Consider the following 14,747-nt stretch of genomic DNA (forward strand, 5'->3'; position numbering starts at 1 on the left):
TACTTTGCACAAGATTCAATATCATGTAATATTTCGAAAAGTCTCGATTGTGGTTGTATTAGGCGGCACATCATAGTCAGATAATTCAAAACCATGCGCCGAGCTGAAAGCGCCCTCAGTATGGAACAGCAGGATACTCCAATTCAACTACTTGGACACAACTCGTGCGAGCTGGTGGCGTCCGCTAACATTGACGGCACTGGCATGCAACAGCCTCGGCACAAGAGGCTTGGCACGGCCGCGTGACCTCCCTTACTGCTTCCAACCTCTCCCCCGGATTCCGCAAACTCTCCACATCGAATAGTCTCATCGTGCAGGATCATGGAGGCTGTGCGCAATATTCAAAATCCTATCCCCCGGGAGGTGATGAAGCCCTCCAAATGGCTTTCCATGTATGAGGACTTTGTTGCCAAGAACTCTAGCTCTGTGGGCTCGGTGGAGTCCGCCCTGAGTTCCTTGACCTATATCATACCTGGTAACCACCACCTTACGAAGACATCGCCTGAGATTCCTGACTAATGACTCTTTGCTGTGCTCTGTAGGAAGATATCGCGAATCTGAAATTGCGTCAGAATGCGGTGAGTGAGGAGATCGCTATGCGATCGCGGCGACAACGAGCTGACTATTGCTCTCAGTCCATTCCGGAGTCCAGCTCCTATCCCTATACCATGATTCTCTTGTATCCAAAGTGATCTCTCGACTTCCCTCAACAGTTCCGAGGCCGCCACCGTCACCGCACGCGCGCTACACTAAATACTGGACTTTGCGGTCGTCGCTGTATCATCGAGTAGCCATGGCGCTGCAGATGCTACGATACACTGAACTTCTATGGGAGATGGCAGCCCGACGTCGCGGACAGAAAACGCGATGGCGTGTAGTCGTCTTTATTGAAATTGCCAAGGCGATCTGTCGCCTACTTTTGCTTCGGCTCACCAATTCCCGACCCTTGGTGAACCCGCCGCTGCCGGAGCGAGAAGTCGACCCTCGGTCGACTCAGGGAGAAGATGAGCAGAGCGATTGGAACGGCATGGAGACACCTACGAGCGAGCGCTCTACCGATATCAGCTGGACGATGCCTCGAACAGGACTGTCCATGCCGTCTCTACCTGACGTGAATGACGTGTCAAATTATTTGATTTCCAAGGTGCTCACCGCGGATGACATCAAACCACCGAAGACACTGTTGCACCGCGTCACTGGCCAGGGCCAGTTGGCGGAGGTCATGTACATCCTGCGGCCTGTCGTGTACGCGCTGGCAATGCAACGCTGGAGTGGAGATCGGCGTAGCTGGCGGCCCTGGTTGATCGGATTCGGCATGGAATATGGCTGCCGACAGCTCGCCAAGCGCGACTTCCGAGAGCGAGTGGCTGGTGGTCTACGGGGTCTGACTGGCCTTGAACGGGAAGAACTGCGGAAACGCGGGTGGTCCATGGGCTGGTGGCTGATGCGGGGCGCTTTCTACGAGAACATCACCAAGTAAGTGACCCGTATTGAGGCGGTATGCACTCACCTTGGGCTGCGAATTAACAGAGAATAGGTCTTGGCTGCACAGTGTCACCGGCAAGATGAAGGGCAAGCCCCTTTTGGACTTGGTGGGTAGCGTTGTCGAAGATTATGAGTACCTGTGGGACAACTACTACTTCTCGACTGCCACGCTCTGAACACCTGCTACGTCGTGGATCGCCGATCGTCTTATGACCTTTCTTATGATACCCCAGTCTTTGTCACCAGAAACCCTCATCCATTATGAATCGATTTTGGAGAAGCCGCTGGGATGTACGAACTTTTTTCCATTTGTATTCTATTGCTTTGCTTTGAACATGCCTCATCGGGTATCATTATTTTTAATACAGTTCTCCCACCCCCCCCCCCCCCCCCCCCCCCCCCAAACGCCTTTAATCCCATGCCATAGTGTTTTTTTTATTGCAATCAGATGATTTCTGTTGGGCGTTGACCAAACCATTCTCTCAATCCGTCTTTGCTCGTAGCCTTGCCAGGTCCAGAGGTCAGCAGAAAGTCGCTGAGCATGTTGCTACCTTCATCTTCGTCCGCTGGCCAATCGACACGCACGCCTCCTTTCTGCTCCAACATCTCCTTTGCAGTGCCCCAGCTGAATCGGCATTCACTACCCCAGCCAAAGACAGGGTCCATATTGTGTCGAAGCCAGCCGACACACTTTGAGTCTGAAGGATAGCCACTGCCCCAGCCCTCGGGGGCCGTCGAGCCGTCGTCAAGCTGCTGCGCCTTGAGTACATTCTCGTACAAGACCTCCAAAGCCACATCCCTGGTCACCTTTGCGGCCACACTTGCCGCGCTGACGCACGGATATAGAGAGTCTGCCTTTTTAGCCACGGTGATTTTGATGGATGGGAATATGCGCTCGAGTTTTGCTTGGTAAGTGGCCGGGTTACCAATGGTGTCAATGTAGATCTCTTGCACATTGATAGCACGATCTTGCAAGACTCCTCGGATAATCTCAATTGTGGCGTCCATGGCTTGCGCGTTCAAGTTGTACATCGCAGCGCCCGGCTTCATCATTCCCGAACCAATATCACGCGCCGAAAGCACCTTGACCGCGTAACCACAGGACTCATATAGATCCTCGCCCGGTGTGTTGATCAAGCACATCAAATTGGCGCGTACCGCAGGAGTCAACACTTTGCTGTCGTCGAATTTGTAGTCGTGCGCCAGAAGAGAGTGATGCCTGTGGAGGGGGAGATAGAATGCGCCGTAGACCATTGGGCCCAGAACAGGACCACGACCAGCCTCATCAACGCCTAGCACGCATGGCGTCGCCTCTGTTGTCTGCGGTGTCGTTGAGGTCTTGTCGAAGGGTGTGATTTTGGCTGGGCAGGGTGTATAGTAGGCATAGGAATCTCCCGTGAGCAGACGGGCTCTGTCAATACTTGGAGGGATAAAAGTCATGGGGTCAGCGGGCGATTCAACGTCGGTTTCTTTGCTCATTTTGACTGGCATTTTATGTTTGAACGGCAATTGGAGCTTGGGTGGAGATGAACCAGGAGAAATGTAAAAGTGACATGGAAGAAGACGCCAAAGTATGCCGACGCGTCGACCGTTCGGGCTTAGCGCTTGCGGCGCGCGTTGTCTCCCCCAAATTCCGCTGCATTGTTCCTCTTTTCCCCTCATCCACCCGAGCGGCGCGAGCCAACAACCTCTTCTGTTTGGTAACTGCTTCATTCGGAAGGTAGAAAATCGAATTGGTTTTGTGCCACTGATTATTGTCGATATTGTTACAATATGGCGCGTGGCTCTACGAAGCCCCGCGATCTGGACTTTTCCAATGTGGGAACGCTGGGAAGGTTAGTCGCGCTTGACGCTGGCGCTCCGATGCATGAAAAGACCATTGACTGACAACTATCGGCGCGCACAGGCGGACAGGTCTCACCATGGAGGAGAGACAGCGCGACGAGTATGGCATGGAAGAAGTAGACGGACTGTTCTCTTCACCCGAGAAATCGCCAGCGGAAGAAAATGGATTTTCCCACGCGGACGATACCGCTGGCTCAGAAATGTCCATTGAGGATGGTGAGACTCTCCCTCGAGATGAGGGCGTCAATATTTCGTCTGGATTGGCAACTGACATGTATTTTCTTGAAAAACAGACAATGCGCCGGGACCTATGGACTTTCTCGGCGCCTCTGATAACGCGCGCAACAATTACCGGGCATCCGGCGCTCAATCCCCAGCCAAAACCTCTCGGAGGTCGCCCGTCTTGCGCTCCTCCCCGGATGACCGAGAAGATCTCGTAGCCTCGAGCCCATCTGATGGCAGGCGTTTGTCCTTTGCGCGTGGGGACCCCATCCCACTGACCAATCGATCTGTCAACGCCAGCATGTTTAACGATAGGGCGGCTCGACAAAACGAAAAGTCTCGATCAGCATCATCAGAAGCGGCAGATTTCTCGGACGGCGACGCAGCGGTCGATGAGAACGGCGACGCCTTTGCTGTCGGACAGGATGATTACAGCGACGAATACGACGAAGGCAACGAGACTCTCATGCCACCCGCAGATGAGCCTGCAGATGGAGACTCAGTCGCGCAGGATGCGAATGACGAGGAAGATGAGAACGCACAAGGATCATCACCTGCGCCAGAGGCTACGGCTCGGAGCAAGCCTAGCGCATCGAATTCAAGAGCACCCAAGAAGTCCTCCGCAGCCAAATCATCCAAGACAACCAAGGCCGCGGCTAAGCCTGCTGGGAAGCGAGGACGTCCCGCAAAGTCTCAGCCCCCCGCAGAGGATGAAGAAAACACAGAGTCCCGACCAGCTAAGAAGCAAAAGAAGACTACGTCAGAGGCGAGTCGCGCCTCACGGGAGCCATTAGACCCTGAGCTGGACCGTGTGGTGGAGAATTACGCCCAGCGATCTGGTCCCTTGAAAGGTCGCAGTTTGTATATTCTCAAGCGTGAAGATCCCAGCAGCAACGAAACTACTCACACCCGCTCCGGGCGAGTATCTGTTCGGCCCCTGGCATACTGGCGCAATGAGCGATGCGTATATGGTGATGGGGAGGCTGCTGAAGGACAACGGTACCCTCTTTCCACGATCAAAGAAGTGATTCGTACGGAAGAGGTTGCATCGAATCGACCGAAGAAGGGTAAGAAAGGCCGGAAGGGCAAGTCCAAGAAACAGAAGGATGATTCGTCAGATGAGGATGAGATCGACGATGATGCCGACCTCTGGGAAAAGGAAACTGGTGTTTTGCATGGCTACGTATCGAAATGGGACCCGGTGGCGCAAACGAGTACATCCGAGGAAGAGGTTATAGGTATGGTTGATGCTTTTCTCCCGTTCCCTGAATACAGGATGCAGTCTAATCGCGCTTCTGCAGATATTGCCTATGCGCCTTCAGGCTTTGAAACAAGAGAAGTCAAGGGTGCCTCATTTCGATTTGCCAAGCTTCTCAGCTCCTCCTTCATTGGTTCCGGTGTGGTCGAACTTCCCCCCGACGGGGTCAAGAAGCCTAAAAATTCAAAAAGGATGCATATGGTATTCTATGTCTGTTATGGTCGAGTGCAAGTGGACATTAGCGGTGTTCAGTTCAGTGCTGGCAAGGGATCCGTCTTTCAAATTCCACGAGGTATGTTGTCCTGCACTTTTGTTGGCATCCTATACCAGCATGCTGACCATTTTTTATCCTTCTTCAGGCAATTACTACAGTTTCCAAAACTCGCGCAATAAGAATGCGCGACTTTTCTTCACACAGTGCTGTCTCCCAGAGGGTAGTGAAGTACCCGTGCAGACAACGGAAACAGAGGCCGCATCACAACCACCACCTGAAACAAAAACAACGACGGCAAGTGGCCCATCAAATGGGGCCGAACTTGATCCTGAGCCTTCTGAGCCTCCGGCCACCAAACGAGGCCGCCCCAAGGGCAAGCAAAGGGCTAAATAGACGATTGTTTGTGGCTTCTTTCTGTTCAAGGCTTTTACTCTTTGGATGTGCTCTCGCCCAGCTGGACCTGGTAATTCAATGTTGCTATGATACCTCTGTTGTTTATTTTCACTTTCTTTCTTTCTTCTAGCCAGGAACAATCTCATAAATTACTCAATACTGAATGGACCCATGTTCTTGAAGTCGTAATTTGCTTCGTGGATGAAAGTGCATTTGGAGAGAAAGAACCCCAAGGTTGTCTGCACGGAGCATGTTCGATATCCAACTCTAACAAGGTGAGCTTAGAGACAATTAGCCAATGACAGATCAGCATGTCTGCCCCTAGTACACCCCATCAACTCATGCTACTAATAATCAGCGCAGCTCCAGTCCACTGGAGATGCGAGCGAAGAACCACCAAGCATCAGAAAAAATCATTCAAGGATAAAAACATACAACAGCCAGGATTCGCATGTGGTCACCCACCATACTACTAACTGGCCGGCGTGTGGCTTGAGTACGGCTGAGCGGACGGGAAGCCCTATTTTCCACACCCTATGGTCGTATGTGCTTGAGATATCAGTGTGGTAGATTATATCCTTTATTGATGATCCAATTAGGGAGAAAAACTCAGTCAGTTCGTAGTTAGTTAGATATATTTAGCGTCGATTAAATCGCTACCTAGAGAAAGAAACTTTTTTTTTCAAAAAAAGCCAGAGGGTATAACTTAAGGTCAATTTTGTCGATACCCTTAGATCTGATATCACCAAGCATACATAACCCTTGAAGCTAGGGAAAAAGGCAAAAACATATAACAGTCAGGATTCGCATGTGGTCACCCACCATACTACTAACTGACCGGCGTGTGGCTTAAGTACGGCTGAGCGGACGGGAAGCCCTGTTCTCCACACCCTATGGTCGTATGTACTAGATTGAATCAAATTTCAATTTATATAGCATTGACATATCTTCCATCGACAGTTGTCCTCGGTCAGCCAGGCAGGTAGCACCATATGTTCATCTCATATCTCCAAGCTTTCAACGGCGTGGACTCGGTACCGAGAGATGGAAAGAATCTCATGTTTTCTTAAAAAGAGATGAATTTATATTGTATACTCTGCCTAATCAGTGAACAACATGCAGCATCCAACATCGAAGCAAAACTCCATGTATTCTAAACGCCTGATAGACGATGCCATGATGTATTCGGCAGGCTGCAAGGGTATATAATACTTCTTTTTCTTCCACGCCACCAGCTTGGACATGGATCATAGCTTTACCTTATGGATCCAGAAGGACTCTCAGCCATATTGGAGGAGTGTGCATATGACGACAGAGTAAAAAGTGGAAGAAAAGTGATAACAGGACAAGATTGGACAGGTAGAGTAATCACAACATTGAAGACGCTGAGATATGGGTAGTAGTGTCACTATTTATACCTATGGAAAAGCTTTGGGAAGAACTCACCACCAAAGGACACTGGAGAGGTGGCAGGGCGAGGATCAGTTTCGAAAAAAAAACAAAAGCAAAGGAGAGAGACTCCTGCCTTATGCACGGAAGTCCATGGACCTCACCCCAAGACGAGTGAGCATGGAGGATGATCATTTCTTTTCATTTTTCAGACCTCGTCCTTTGGTCATCTACTATGAATGCTCAAGCTCGCTACAGTACAGATCTGAATACACAAGACCATTCCCAAATGGTTCTATTTGACTCCATGAAAGAATAATCAACAAGTAGTTACCGTGTTTATTTCTTGTACTCGAGTCAAAATTGATTACAACACATCGCAAATCCCCCCATCTACCAGTCCTCAAATCTCTTCCATCAAATCATCCAACTCATCATCCAACCCCAGAGGCGGGAAATCCCCAACCTCCAACTTTTCCGGCTTCACAAAAGCACCGCATTTCTGCGGACATTCAAAGAAGCGTTGTCCACCGACACTACCGTCATTCTTTCCCGTTGGCTCATCCAGCTCAATGCCCACCCACAAGGGCTGCAGTTCAGCAGGGATATCACTCTTCGAGCGCTCGCGTGCAGGCCCGTGAGAGGAATAGTCGGAACTGGCCCAACAAAGCGGATCGTTCCCCGACGAATGTGAGGTGGGGAAGAAGGGAGGATGATAGCTCTCTTTGTCACAGCAATGCCTATTCAAGAAAGAGTTTTTTTGGTTCAATAATTGAGAATCAAATGGGAAGGGTAAATGCCAGCATCTGCCATGATCCATCAAAGACGGAAATGCGCATGATGAAATTTCATCGGGGACACAAGTGATGACCTACCCTTGCTTGCAATGTCAGCACGATCCTTCTCGGCTTGCTTGCGGAGAGATTCTTCGGGGGAGAGCGCATTCGGATCGAATCGGCCCAACTTCTGGTTTCGTTTCCAGGCAAGAACGGAGTCGGAGAGGGTCTCGTAGGTTTCAGGCTTCATCTCGTATTTTTCAACCGATGACAAATCGGTGAAATTGGGGCGCATCGCCAGAGGACGAGAATCATGAACCTGGAGAATATCATGAGCTTTTTGTCTAACGGCCATGAAAACCGACAAAACACATGGAAAAAGGGGGGAGGCAAAAGAAAAAACAAAGGTTGTCAAAGACCCAAAAATGATCATTGCACCTACCTCAATCTCAGAGCCCTTTGCAATTCCAAAGTCCCCAATCAGTTGGGCGTCATTGTCAGCCCAGACGTCCGGTCGACCGTGCACCTTGACCCGAAGACGTTGACATCCGGGGGGAACTCCAGTCATGGTCTCGAGTTTGCTCTTCACCTGCTCGACCGTCCAAGTCGGCGTGATGCGGCGCTCATTCAGAAATCTCGGCTCCGACTCGCCTCCTGGACGTGCCATGGAGGCCGAGGTGATGATCACAGAGACATCCGTTGGGGTGGGTTGAAAGGCCATTGCGAGATGAACAGCGGGAGTTTTTCCCAAAAAAAAAAAAGAAATTGAATGTATCAAATGTCAAAACTGATCAGACGTTCTGAAATTTCTTTGCTTTTTCCTCCCGTTCGTTTTCTTTCTTTCTTTACAAAGAAAACAAGTAAGCGACTTGATCGGTGCTCAGATTAGTCCGTCAATGAACGGTCCAGCTTGCAGCGTGGATAAGGTGTTTCCTGGGAAATGGTCAGCACGAGTCCTTCAGAACTGACCCCATTCATATATTCAAATAAAAAAGAAAAACCTTCCAGAACCCGAAAAGGGTCCAGAGAAGTCAAGATGATGAGCAAGTTTTACTCTCGTAAGCCTTATGCATACATCGAGACTTGGCGCGCATCCAAAATTTGATATTGAGCCATGTCAGTCCGAAATGACCCAAATGGTCAAACAAGACGTCTCTCGCAATGAGAACCACTGGCCAAGATTTAAATCTGCTTACACTGACTCAATGCAACCGGATTTTCTGATTGATTCAAAATGGCAAGGTACTTACACGAAATGAGCGAAGCGAGTGAAGGACTGTTGAAGCGCATTGTTGAATCCCCCGTTCTGGCCCCAAAATAGGAGCGATTAGTCAGCCTGGAGGTCGGCTCGGGATCATCTTCGACAAACCAGCAGACACAACTATCATGTCTATACTATACCTTTGTTCCATGTAAAAGTATTCTCTTTGTTTCATTATTATCTCTCTGAGCCGGCCTTAGCAATTCTAGATAGCGCTTGAGAGAATCAAATGAGCTCGTTTAGTCAGAAATCACTTATCTTGTTCTCTTGTGCCAAACACTGAGTTGCAGGACCACTTATGGCTGAAGGCTGGAGCTCTCGTGAGTCAAGATCTTTTTTTTCCCACCCTAACTCGACACCAAGAGAGAGCCCCACGCTCAGAAGTACATTCTGGCTCCATTCATATATCTAAAATATAAATCGAGGTTCAACCCCCCCCCCCCCCCCCCCCCCCCCCCCCCCCCCCCCCCCCCCCCCCCCCCCCCCCCCCCCCCCCCCCCCCCCCCCCCCCCCCCCCCCCCCCCCCGCGGCCGCCATACTGACACCATCACGTGACACCATCTCGCTTCCAATCAACCGAACCGTCTTTCACCAGCGCATAAACTCATCACCAAAGCCAAAAGACCAAAGAAGCCACCCAAATTGCAAGCCAACCCGTTTCCCAAAACGAGGGAGTAAAGCAAAAGACAAACATACAAATCACAAAAAAAGGAGGGCCAAACACCTGACTAGCTCTTTTTTTTTTCTCAATCCCCACGTCATTCATCTCCCACCTCACCTTGATCCAAAATCAAAAAGCACCAAGAGAGAACCGGGCCTAACATGGTTGATCCATCTACGCCCTCCATGTCGAACCCTGCACAAGGTCCTGAGATAGAGGCCGAGTCTTATGAAGAACAGAATGTGCATGAAGTGTATCAAAAGATTGCGGGTCATTTCTCGGCGACTCGATATAAGGTACGTTTCGTGTTCTTTGTCCTTTCCTTTTTGTCTTTCTGAATAGATCAGGAGGAGGGTGGTTTGGCCTCTTGTTCCTTTCTAAAACACAATGTGGATGGGGCGGGGGGTCTGAGATGAAATGAGAGAGAGAGAGAGAGAGAGAGAGAGAGAGAGAGAGAGAGAGAGAGAGAGAGAGAGAGGGAGAGAGAGAATTGATATATCAATGCATCTATGCGTGCATATCCATTCATGATATGATGGGGGTTGGTTGAGATTTCTTTCTCTCTTTCTTTCTCCATCTTTTTCCCCTTGAAGAACCATAAACAAAAAACCTCTTGAACAAACTCAGATGCTAAAAAACGCCCCTTGTGCCACACATCTAGCCATGGCCCATTGTGGAAAGGTTTCTCTCCAGTCTCGTCCCCGGATCCGTGGGATTGGATGTAGGTTGTGGGAATGGGAAGAATTTGCAGGTGAATCGTGACGTGTTTATCGTTGCCTCGGATCGGTATGTCTAATTTCTTGTCGTTTTTTCTTCTCTGCTTCCTTTTCAATGATTTGTGCCTTTGACAACCTAATCTCATCCCTTGCTCTCTCTCTCTCTCCTCTCTCTCTCTCTCTTCATGGGTGGTCTCGACCCGCCAACCTGCTTATCTACATTCAATTCCATACACTACGTGAACATGGAGGGGCAAGATCATTCATGAATTCGTACATTTGATTGTCATGGGTTCTAAAGCCTGAGTTTTTTTGTTTTTTGTTTTTTTTTCCGGGGCGATATGGTTTTTTTTGGTTTGGTTTGTTTGATGAGATGGTTTCGACTGTTTCATGATGTTTCATGGCTGCTGGATCCCGGAGTCACGCCCCCTGCTTGCAAGGTGGTTTGCGTCTTTTACCACCCGCGCGGAGAGAGAGAGAGAGAGAGAGAGAGAGAGAGAGAGAGAGAGAGAGAGCAGTCTCAAGTCCCCAAATTGATGTCCCCACGGCACAGGGCTAACAGACATCATCCCAGATCTGAGAATTTAGCCAAGTTTGCTCTTCAGCACCACCCGCATTCGGCTGTCGTGGCGGACATTCTCCATCTCCCTCACCGGGATGCATCTTTTGACTTTGCTGTCTGCATCGCCGTGGTCCATCACATGTCCACCCCTGCGCGACGGGTGCAAGCCATCGCGGAGATTCTGCGAACCATCAAGCGCGGATCAGACAAGTCACCCGGTGGACAGATCCTGATCTACGCGTGGGCACTGGAGCAAAAGAACAGTCGTCGCGGGTGGGATAAGGGCGACTCGCAAGATTTGATGGTTCCATGGGTGCGCCGAGCCAAGCCTGGCTCGGGGGAGGAGGACGAGACGTTTCACCGGTACTATCATCTATATGAGAGTGGCGAGTTGGAACGTGACATTGAGCAAGCGGGGGGAGTCGTGGTGGAATCGGGGTATGAAAAGGATAATTGGTGGGCGATTGCGACGCCTCGGCCCGTTTCATGATATCAATGATAATGGTGACGATGACGGGAAATGGAATTCGTTGCAAATTGAGGACCAGCCTCGTGGAGAGGATGCGCAAAACTTCTCGGTTGACGGTTTTTGCGTGGAACAGGAAAAAGGTTGAGATCGTGAGTCGGAGGGGTCGAGTCGGAGGCAAAGGAATCCAGAGGGGGGGGGGGGGGGGGGGGGGGGGGAGAAAATACGCTGGGGGTGTTTGCACCAAAGTCCAAGCAAAAGGAGTCAACAGGGGAGCCTCCGAATCTTCTATACGTTTCGTCTCCAACCTTTCACCCAATAAACGCGCACTTGTTCGCTGACCCCCGGGGCGGGGAGAGAGAGAGAGACTGAACCGAGCTCTGCGAAACCCTGCACACACCCAAGAAGCTGCGTCGGCAAATCCAGTTGTCGACCCTTCCAACAAAGACCCGCGAAACCCCCGAGATAAGAGGCGAATCTTTCGCAGCAAGTTATATCCATGGGAGAAAAATGACAAAGGTCTGCCAAGTTCAGCGCTCCTGGACCTCCCCCCAAAGAAATCTCCCCGAAATGGGATGCCTAGGGCAGGGTGCGCGGCGGCATGCCCATATGGGGACCCATCAAGCCCGGAGGACCAGAAGGGACCGCGTGCGGAGGTGGCACGATACCCATGTCGGACGGTCGAGCAAGGCCGTAAAACTCTCGGGGCGGGGGCGGGGCAGGAGGTGCATAAGCGGGCACACCCGCCGCCAGTTCGTCTAGCGATGGTAATTGGGTTGGCAGACCGGGCAGATGACCCGGGATGGCGCGTGAAGTGGAACTCTTTCGTGGTCGGGCGAGCGATGTGCTGGCTCGGCGAGTTCGCGTGGTGGGTGGATCAATCGCCGCACTGGAGAGGGAGAAGGGCACCACGCCGGCGCGGCGAGCCATCTCCTGTTCTCCCAACTGCCAGTGCATGGCTTCGGCAGCCCTCCATGGAATGGCCATTTCTTCGGCGACTTTGGACCACATTTCGGCTTTGAACCTGCTCGATGCGGTCAGCTTTTTGGTTATATGGAAGAGGGGATGGGGGGGGGGGGGTTGAAGAAGAAGAAGAAGAAGAAGAAGAAGAAGAAGAAGAAGAAGGGTTTGTGACCGGGGGTGGACTCCATGCCCGCTGTCGGTGTGATCTGGTCTGCGCCTGTGCTTACCGTTCATATAGTCGAGCCAATTTATTTTTCTTATCTTCATCCCATTCACTGCGGCGTTCGAGGTAGTTCTGATAATGGAGCCGACAGCTGATCGCGCTGCGACCTGGCAATCGCTTGCTGATATCCTCCCATTTCATTCCACTGCCCCGCAGCTCAATGATCAAGGCATCTTCCTCGGGCGACCATTTGGACTGTTTCTTCGCGGGGGACTCGGCGGTATGGGCGGGCTGCAGTCGCTTGGCCGGCAAACCGGGACCCGTTTTGATCAGCGATGGGCCCACGGCGGGAGGACCGGTGGTCAAGACCGGAGCTGCGGGGAGGGGTGGAGGAACCGAGAAGCCCGTGCGAGAGGAATAATAAGATGTGGGATTCCTCGGGGCGTCATCCTCATCTTGAGGCTTGAGGAGCAGTGAGATATCCACTTTGGCGGGCGGCAAGATGGGCCGATTTTGTAACGCAATCATATGCGCGATGGAGAAGTGGCGGGCCGATACGGGATCAAAAGTCAAATGGGGAGGGGAGGGGGCAAGAACCTTCTCCGGCAAATGAGAAGGTCTCGCCAGGAGAGAGAGAGAGAGAAGAGGAGAGGAAGTGGAAGGGGGAAGGAGGAAGCGGAGAGAGCGAGAGAGTGGGTTGTTGAGGGTAGACGGATGGAGGGAGGGATGTGGATGATTGGTGGGGTGGGAGGGGAGATGTAGATATGATGGACGAGAAAGAAGGTTGATCGTCCGTTGATAGTCCGTTCGGGCTCGTGATCTCAACGGCTATGCTGGATGACGACAGTCGACGATCCGTAATCAAACGATCCGCTACCAGCTGGACCAAGAACGAGGTCGATGATGGTCAACCGTGACCGTGGAGAGCAAGAGAAACACGTAGAGGAGCTGCGTGTCAGCTCTCGACCAACCCAGTGATTTTCTCGAAAAATCTGGGATTGGAAGAAGTATAGAATTCCCTTTTGCCAGGCGATCACCCCCGCAGCTTCGTCAGACCAGCCCAAGTCCAATGGGGGCAAAGGGGAAGGGGAAAAAAGGAGAAGATCGGGAAAGAGTTTAATCCAGGGAGATCACGACAAGACACGCCTCGAGGGAAGCGATGATCTCGTGGAACGAATAGTGAGATCAGCGTCGAGCGTGAGGAGCTCACAGAAAGGCAAAGCGTGGGACCAGGAACGGCGATCCGTGGGAAGGAGCGTTAATGACCAGGACACTCCACGAGGCAAGAAAGTACCACGCGAGCGGAGGTGCCGAAAGGGCGAGCAATCCAAAGACGAGGAAGAGACGGAGAAGGGAAGAAGATACCAATGCCCGACAAAGAGAGGAGCAAGGGGAGAGAGAAAGAAAAGGGACAAGACAGAACAAGCAGAAGAAGAAGGAGAAGAGGAAGAAAGGAGGAGGAGAGAAGACAAGAAACCACGATGGTGGAGAGAAGGACACGCCACGAGAAAGACGGACAACGTGACAAAGACGGTGGATGGTACACTGGCGTTGCAGAAAGGTGGGCGAGAAGATAGTAGATGAACGCAGGGCTCGAAAGTGTTCCAGTAGAAACAAGAGGTTCGCTTTGGTCGAAAGTCTAGAAGAACGGTAGAGCGTCGAAAAGCCAAACGGTCCAGCCAGGATACTAGATGAGAGTGGATTTGGGGGGGGGGGGGGGGGGGAGACATTCAATACTAGAGAGTGGACACTAGACCGAAGAGGAAGACGAGGAAGACGAAGAGGAATGATGAAAATGGAAAATGGAAAATGGAAAAATCCCAAGTTTCGGATGGTCATCACGACTACCGTAATCCAAAGGTGTCCCTCCCCCCATTTTTTTTTTTAAAAAAAAAAACAATGATTAAAATGTGTTCGGACGGGAAATCCAGGAACGGTCCAGAACCCTCGACGATGAAACCCAAACCGATCGACGTTGACAAGCAAAGTGGGAACCACCTTTCCCCCCCCCCCTCTCTCTCGGGCCCATCCCAAGTTCCGGGAGTCGAGTGACAAAAGGGAGTCAAAGTGGCGGCCATGGCAAACCAAACAGATGACAGACCCACGATGGAGTCGACTGGAGACCATCAAAGGCCTAGGACCCTCTGGAGGCACACATCCTGCAGCCAATCCCCATCCTGGCTCGGTCCCGATGCAGGAATAAGCTCGCGCGGATGTGCCAAAACGTTACGTCTCGGTATCAGATTGAGAGCATCGAACGAAGCAGGTCCTGGATCCCATGTCGAATTGGTGAACTCCTTCATGACAACCGTATGGCTATCCAGTCACCGAATCATCTAGCAAGGCATCAACTCCATCGGATCGTGATGGTAC

The 14,747-nt window shown here is 51.3% G+C and overlaps 6 protein-coding genes and 1 non-coding gene across 7 annotated transcripts; 4 read left to right on the forward strand and 3 right to left on the reverse strand.

Annotated features, from left to right (window-relative positions):
* Nucleotides 1-321: 321 nt before the first annotated feature.
* Nucleotides 322-1,661, forward strand: POX_e06375 (uncharacterized protein; the record flags this gene model as incomplete). The annotated part of the gene is made up of 4 exons (XM_050115198.1): nt 322-475; nt 543-578; nt 636-1,476; nt 1,538-1,661. The coding sequence occupies 4 exons, from the start codon at nt 322-324 to the stop codon at nt 1,659-1,661; spliced, it is 1,155 nt and encodes a 384-aa protein (XP_049967658.1).
* Nucleotides 1,662-1,929: 268 nt separating this feature from the next.
* Nucleotides 1,930-2,964, reverse strand: POX_e06376 (Ribonuclease H2 subunit A; the record flags this gene model as incomplete). The annotated part of the gene is made up of 1 exon (XM_050115199.1): nt 1,930-2,964. One exon carries the CDS (start codon nt 2,962-2,964, stop codon nt 1,930-1,932), a length of 1,035 nt encoding a protein of 344 aa, XP_049967659.1.
* Nucleotides 2,965-3,258: 294 nt separating this feature from the next.
* POX_e06377 (uncharacterized protein) lies at nt 3,259-5,417 on the forward strand (the record flags this gene model as incomplete). The annotated part of the gene is made up of 5 exons (XM_050115200.1): nt 3,259-3,320; nt 3,392-3,546; nt 3,624-4,790; nt 4,854-5,102; nt 5,170-5,417. The coding sequence occupies 5 exons, from the start codon at nt 3,259-3,261 to the stop codon at nt 5,415-5,417; spliced, it is 1,881 nt and encodes a 626-aa protein (XP_049967660.1).
* A 430-nt stretch (nt 5,418-5,847) lies between these two features.
* On the forward strand, nt 5,848-5,963 carry POX_rRNA024. The gene has a single exon (XR_007588115.1). It is a non-coding gene; the product is annotated as a 5S ribosomal RNA (ribosomal RNA).
* Nucleotides 5,964-7,209: 1,246 nt separating this feature from the next.
* POX_e06378 (uncharacterized protein) lies at nt 7,210-8,303 on the reverse strand (the record flags this gene model as incomplete). The annotated part of the gene is made up of 3 exons (XM_050115201.1): nt 7,210-7,529; nt 7,682-7,901; nt 8,025-8,303. 3 exons carry the CDS (start codon nt 8,301-8,303, stop codon nt 7,210-7,212), a joined length of 819 nt encoding a protein of 272 aa, XP_049967661.1.
* A 1,362-nt stretch (nt 8,304-9,665) lies between these two features.
* Nucleotides 9,666-11,272, forward strand: POX_e06379 (tRNA (carboxymethyluridine(34)-5-O)-methyltransferase; the record flags this gene model as incomplete). Its single annotated transcript, XM_050115202.1, has 3 exons — nt 9,666-9,800; nt 10,166-10,290; nt 10,795-11,272. The coding sequence occupies 3 exons, from the start codon at nt 9,666-9,668 to the stop codon at nt 11,270-11,272; spliced, it is 738 nt and encodes a 245-aa protein (XP_049967662.1).
* Nucleotides 11,273-11,827: 555 nt separating this feature from the next.
* Nucleotides 11,828-12,902, reverse strand: POX_e06380 (uncharacterized protein; the record flags this gene model as incomplete). Its single annotated transcript, XM_050115203.1, has 2 exons — nt 11,828-12,272; nt 12,439-12,902. The coding sequence occupies 2 exons, from the start codon at nt 12,900-12,902 to the stop codon at nt 11,828-11,830; spliced, it is 909 nt and encodes a 302-aa protein (XP_049967663.1).
* Nucleotides 12,903-14,747: the final 1,845 nt, after the last annotated feature.

The sequence above is a fragment of the Penicillium oxalicum genome, chromosome V, assembly GCF_001723175.1.
Source record: "Penicillium oxalicum strain HP7-1 chromosome V, whole genome shotgun sequence".
NCBI lineage: Eukaryota > Fungi > Ascomycota > Eurotiomycetes > Eurotiales > Aspergillaceae > Penicillium > Penicillium oxalicum.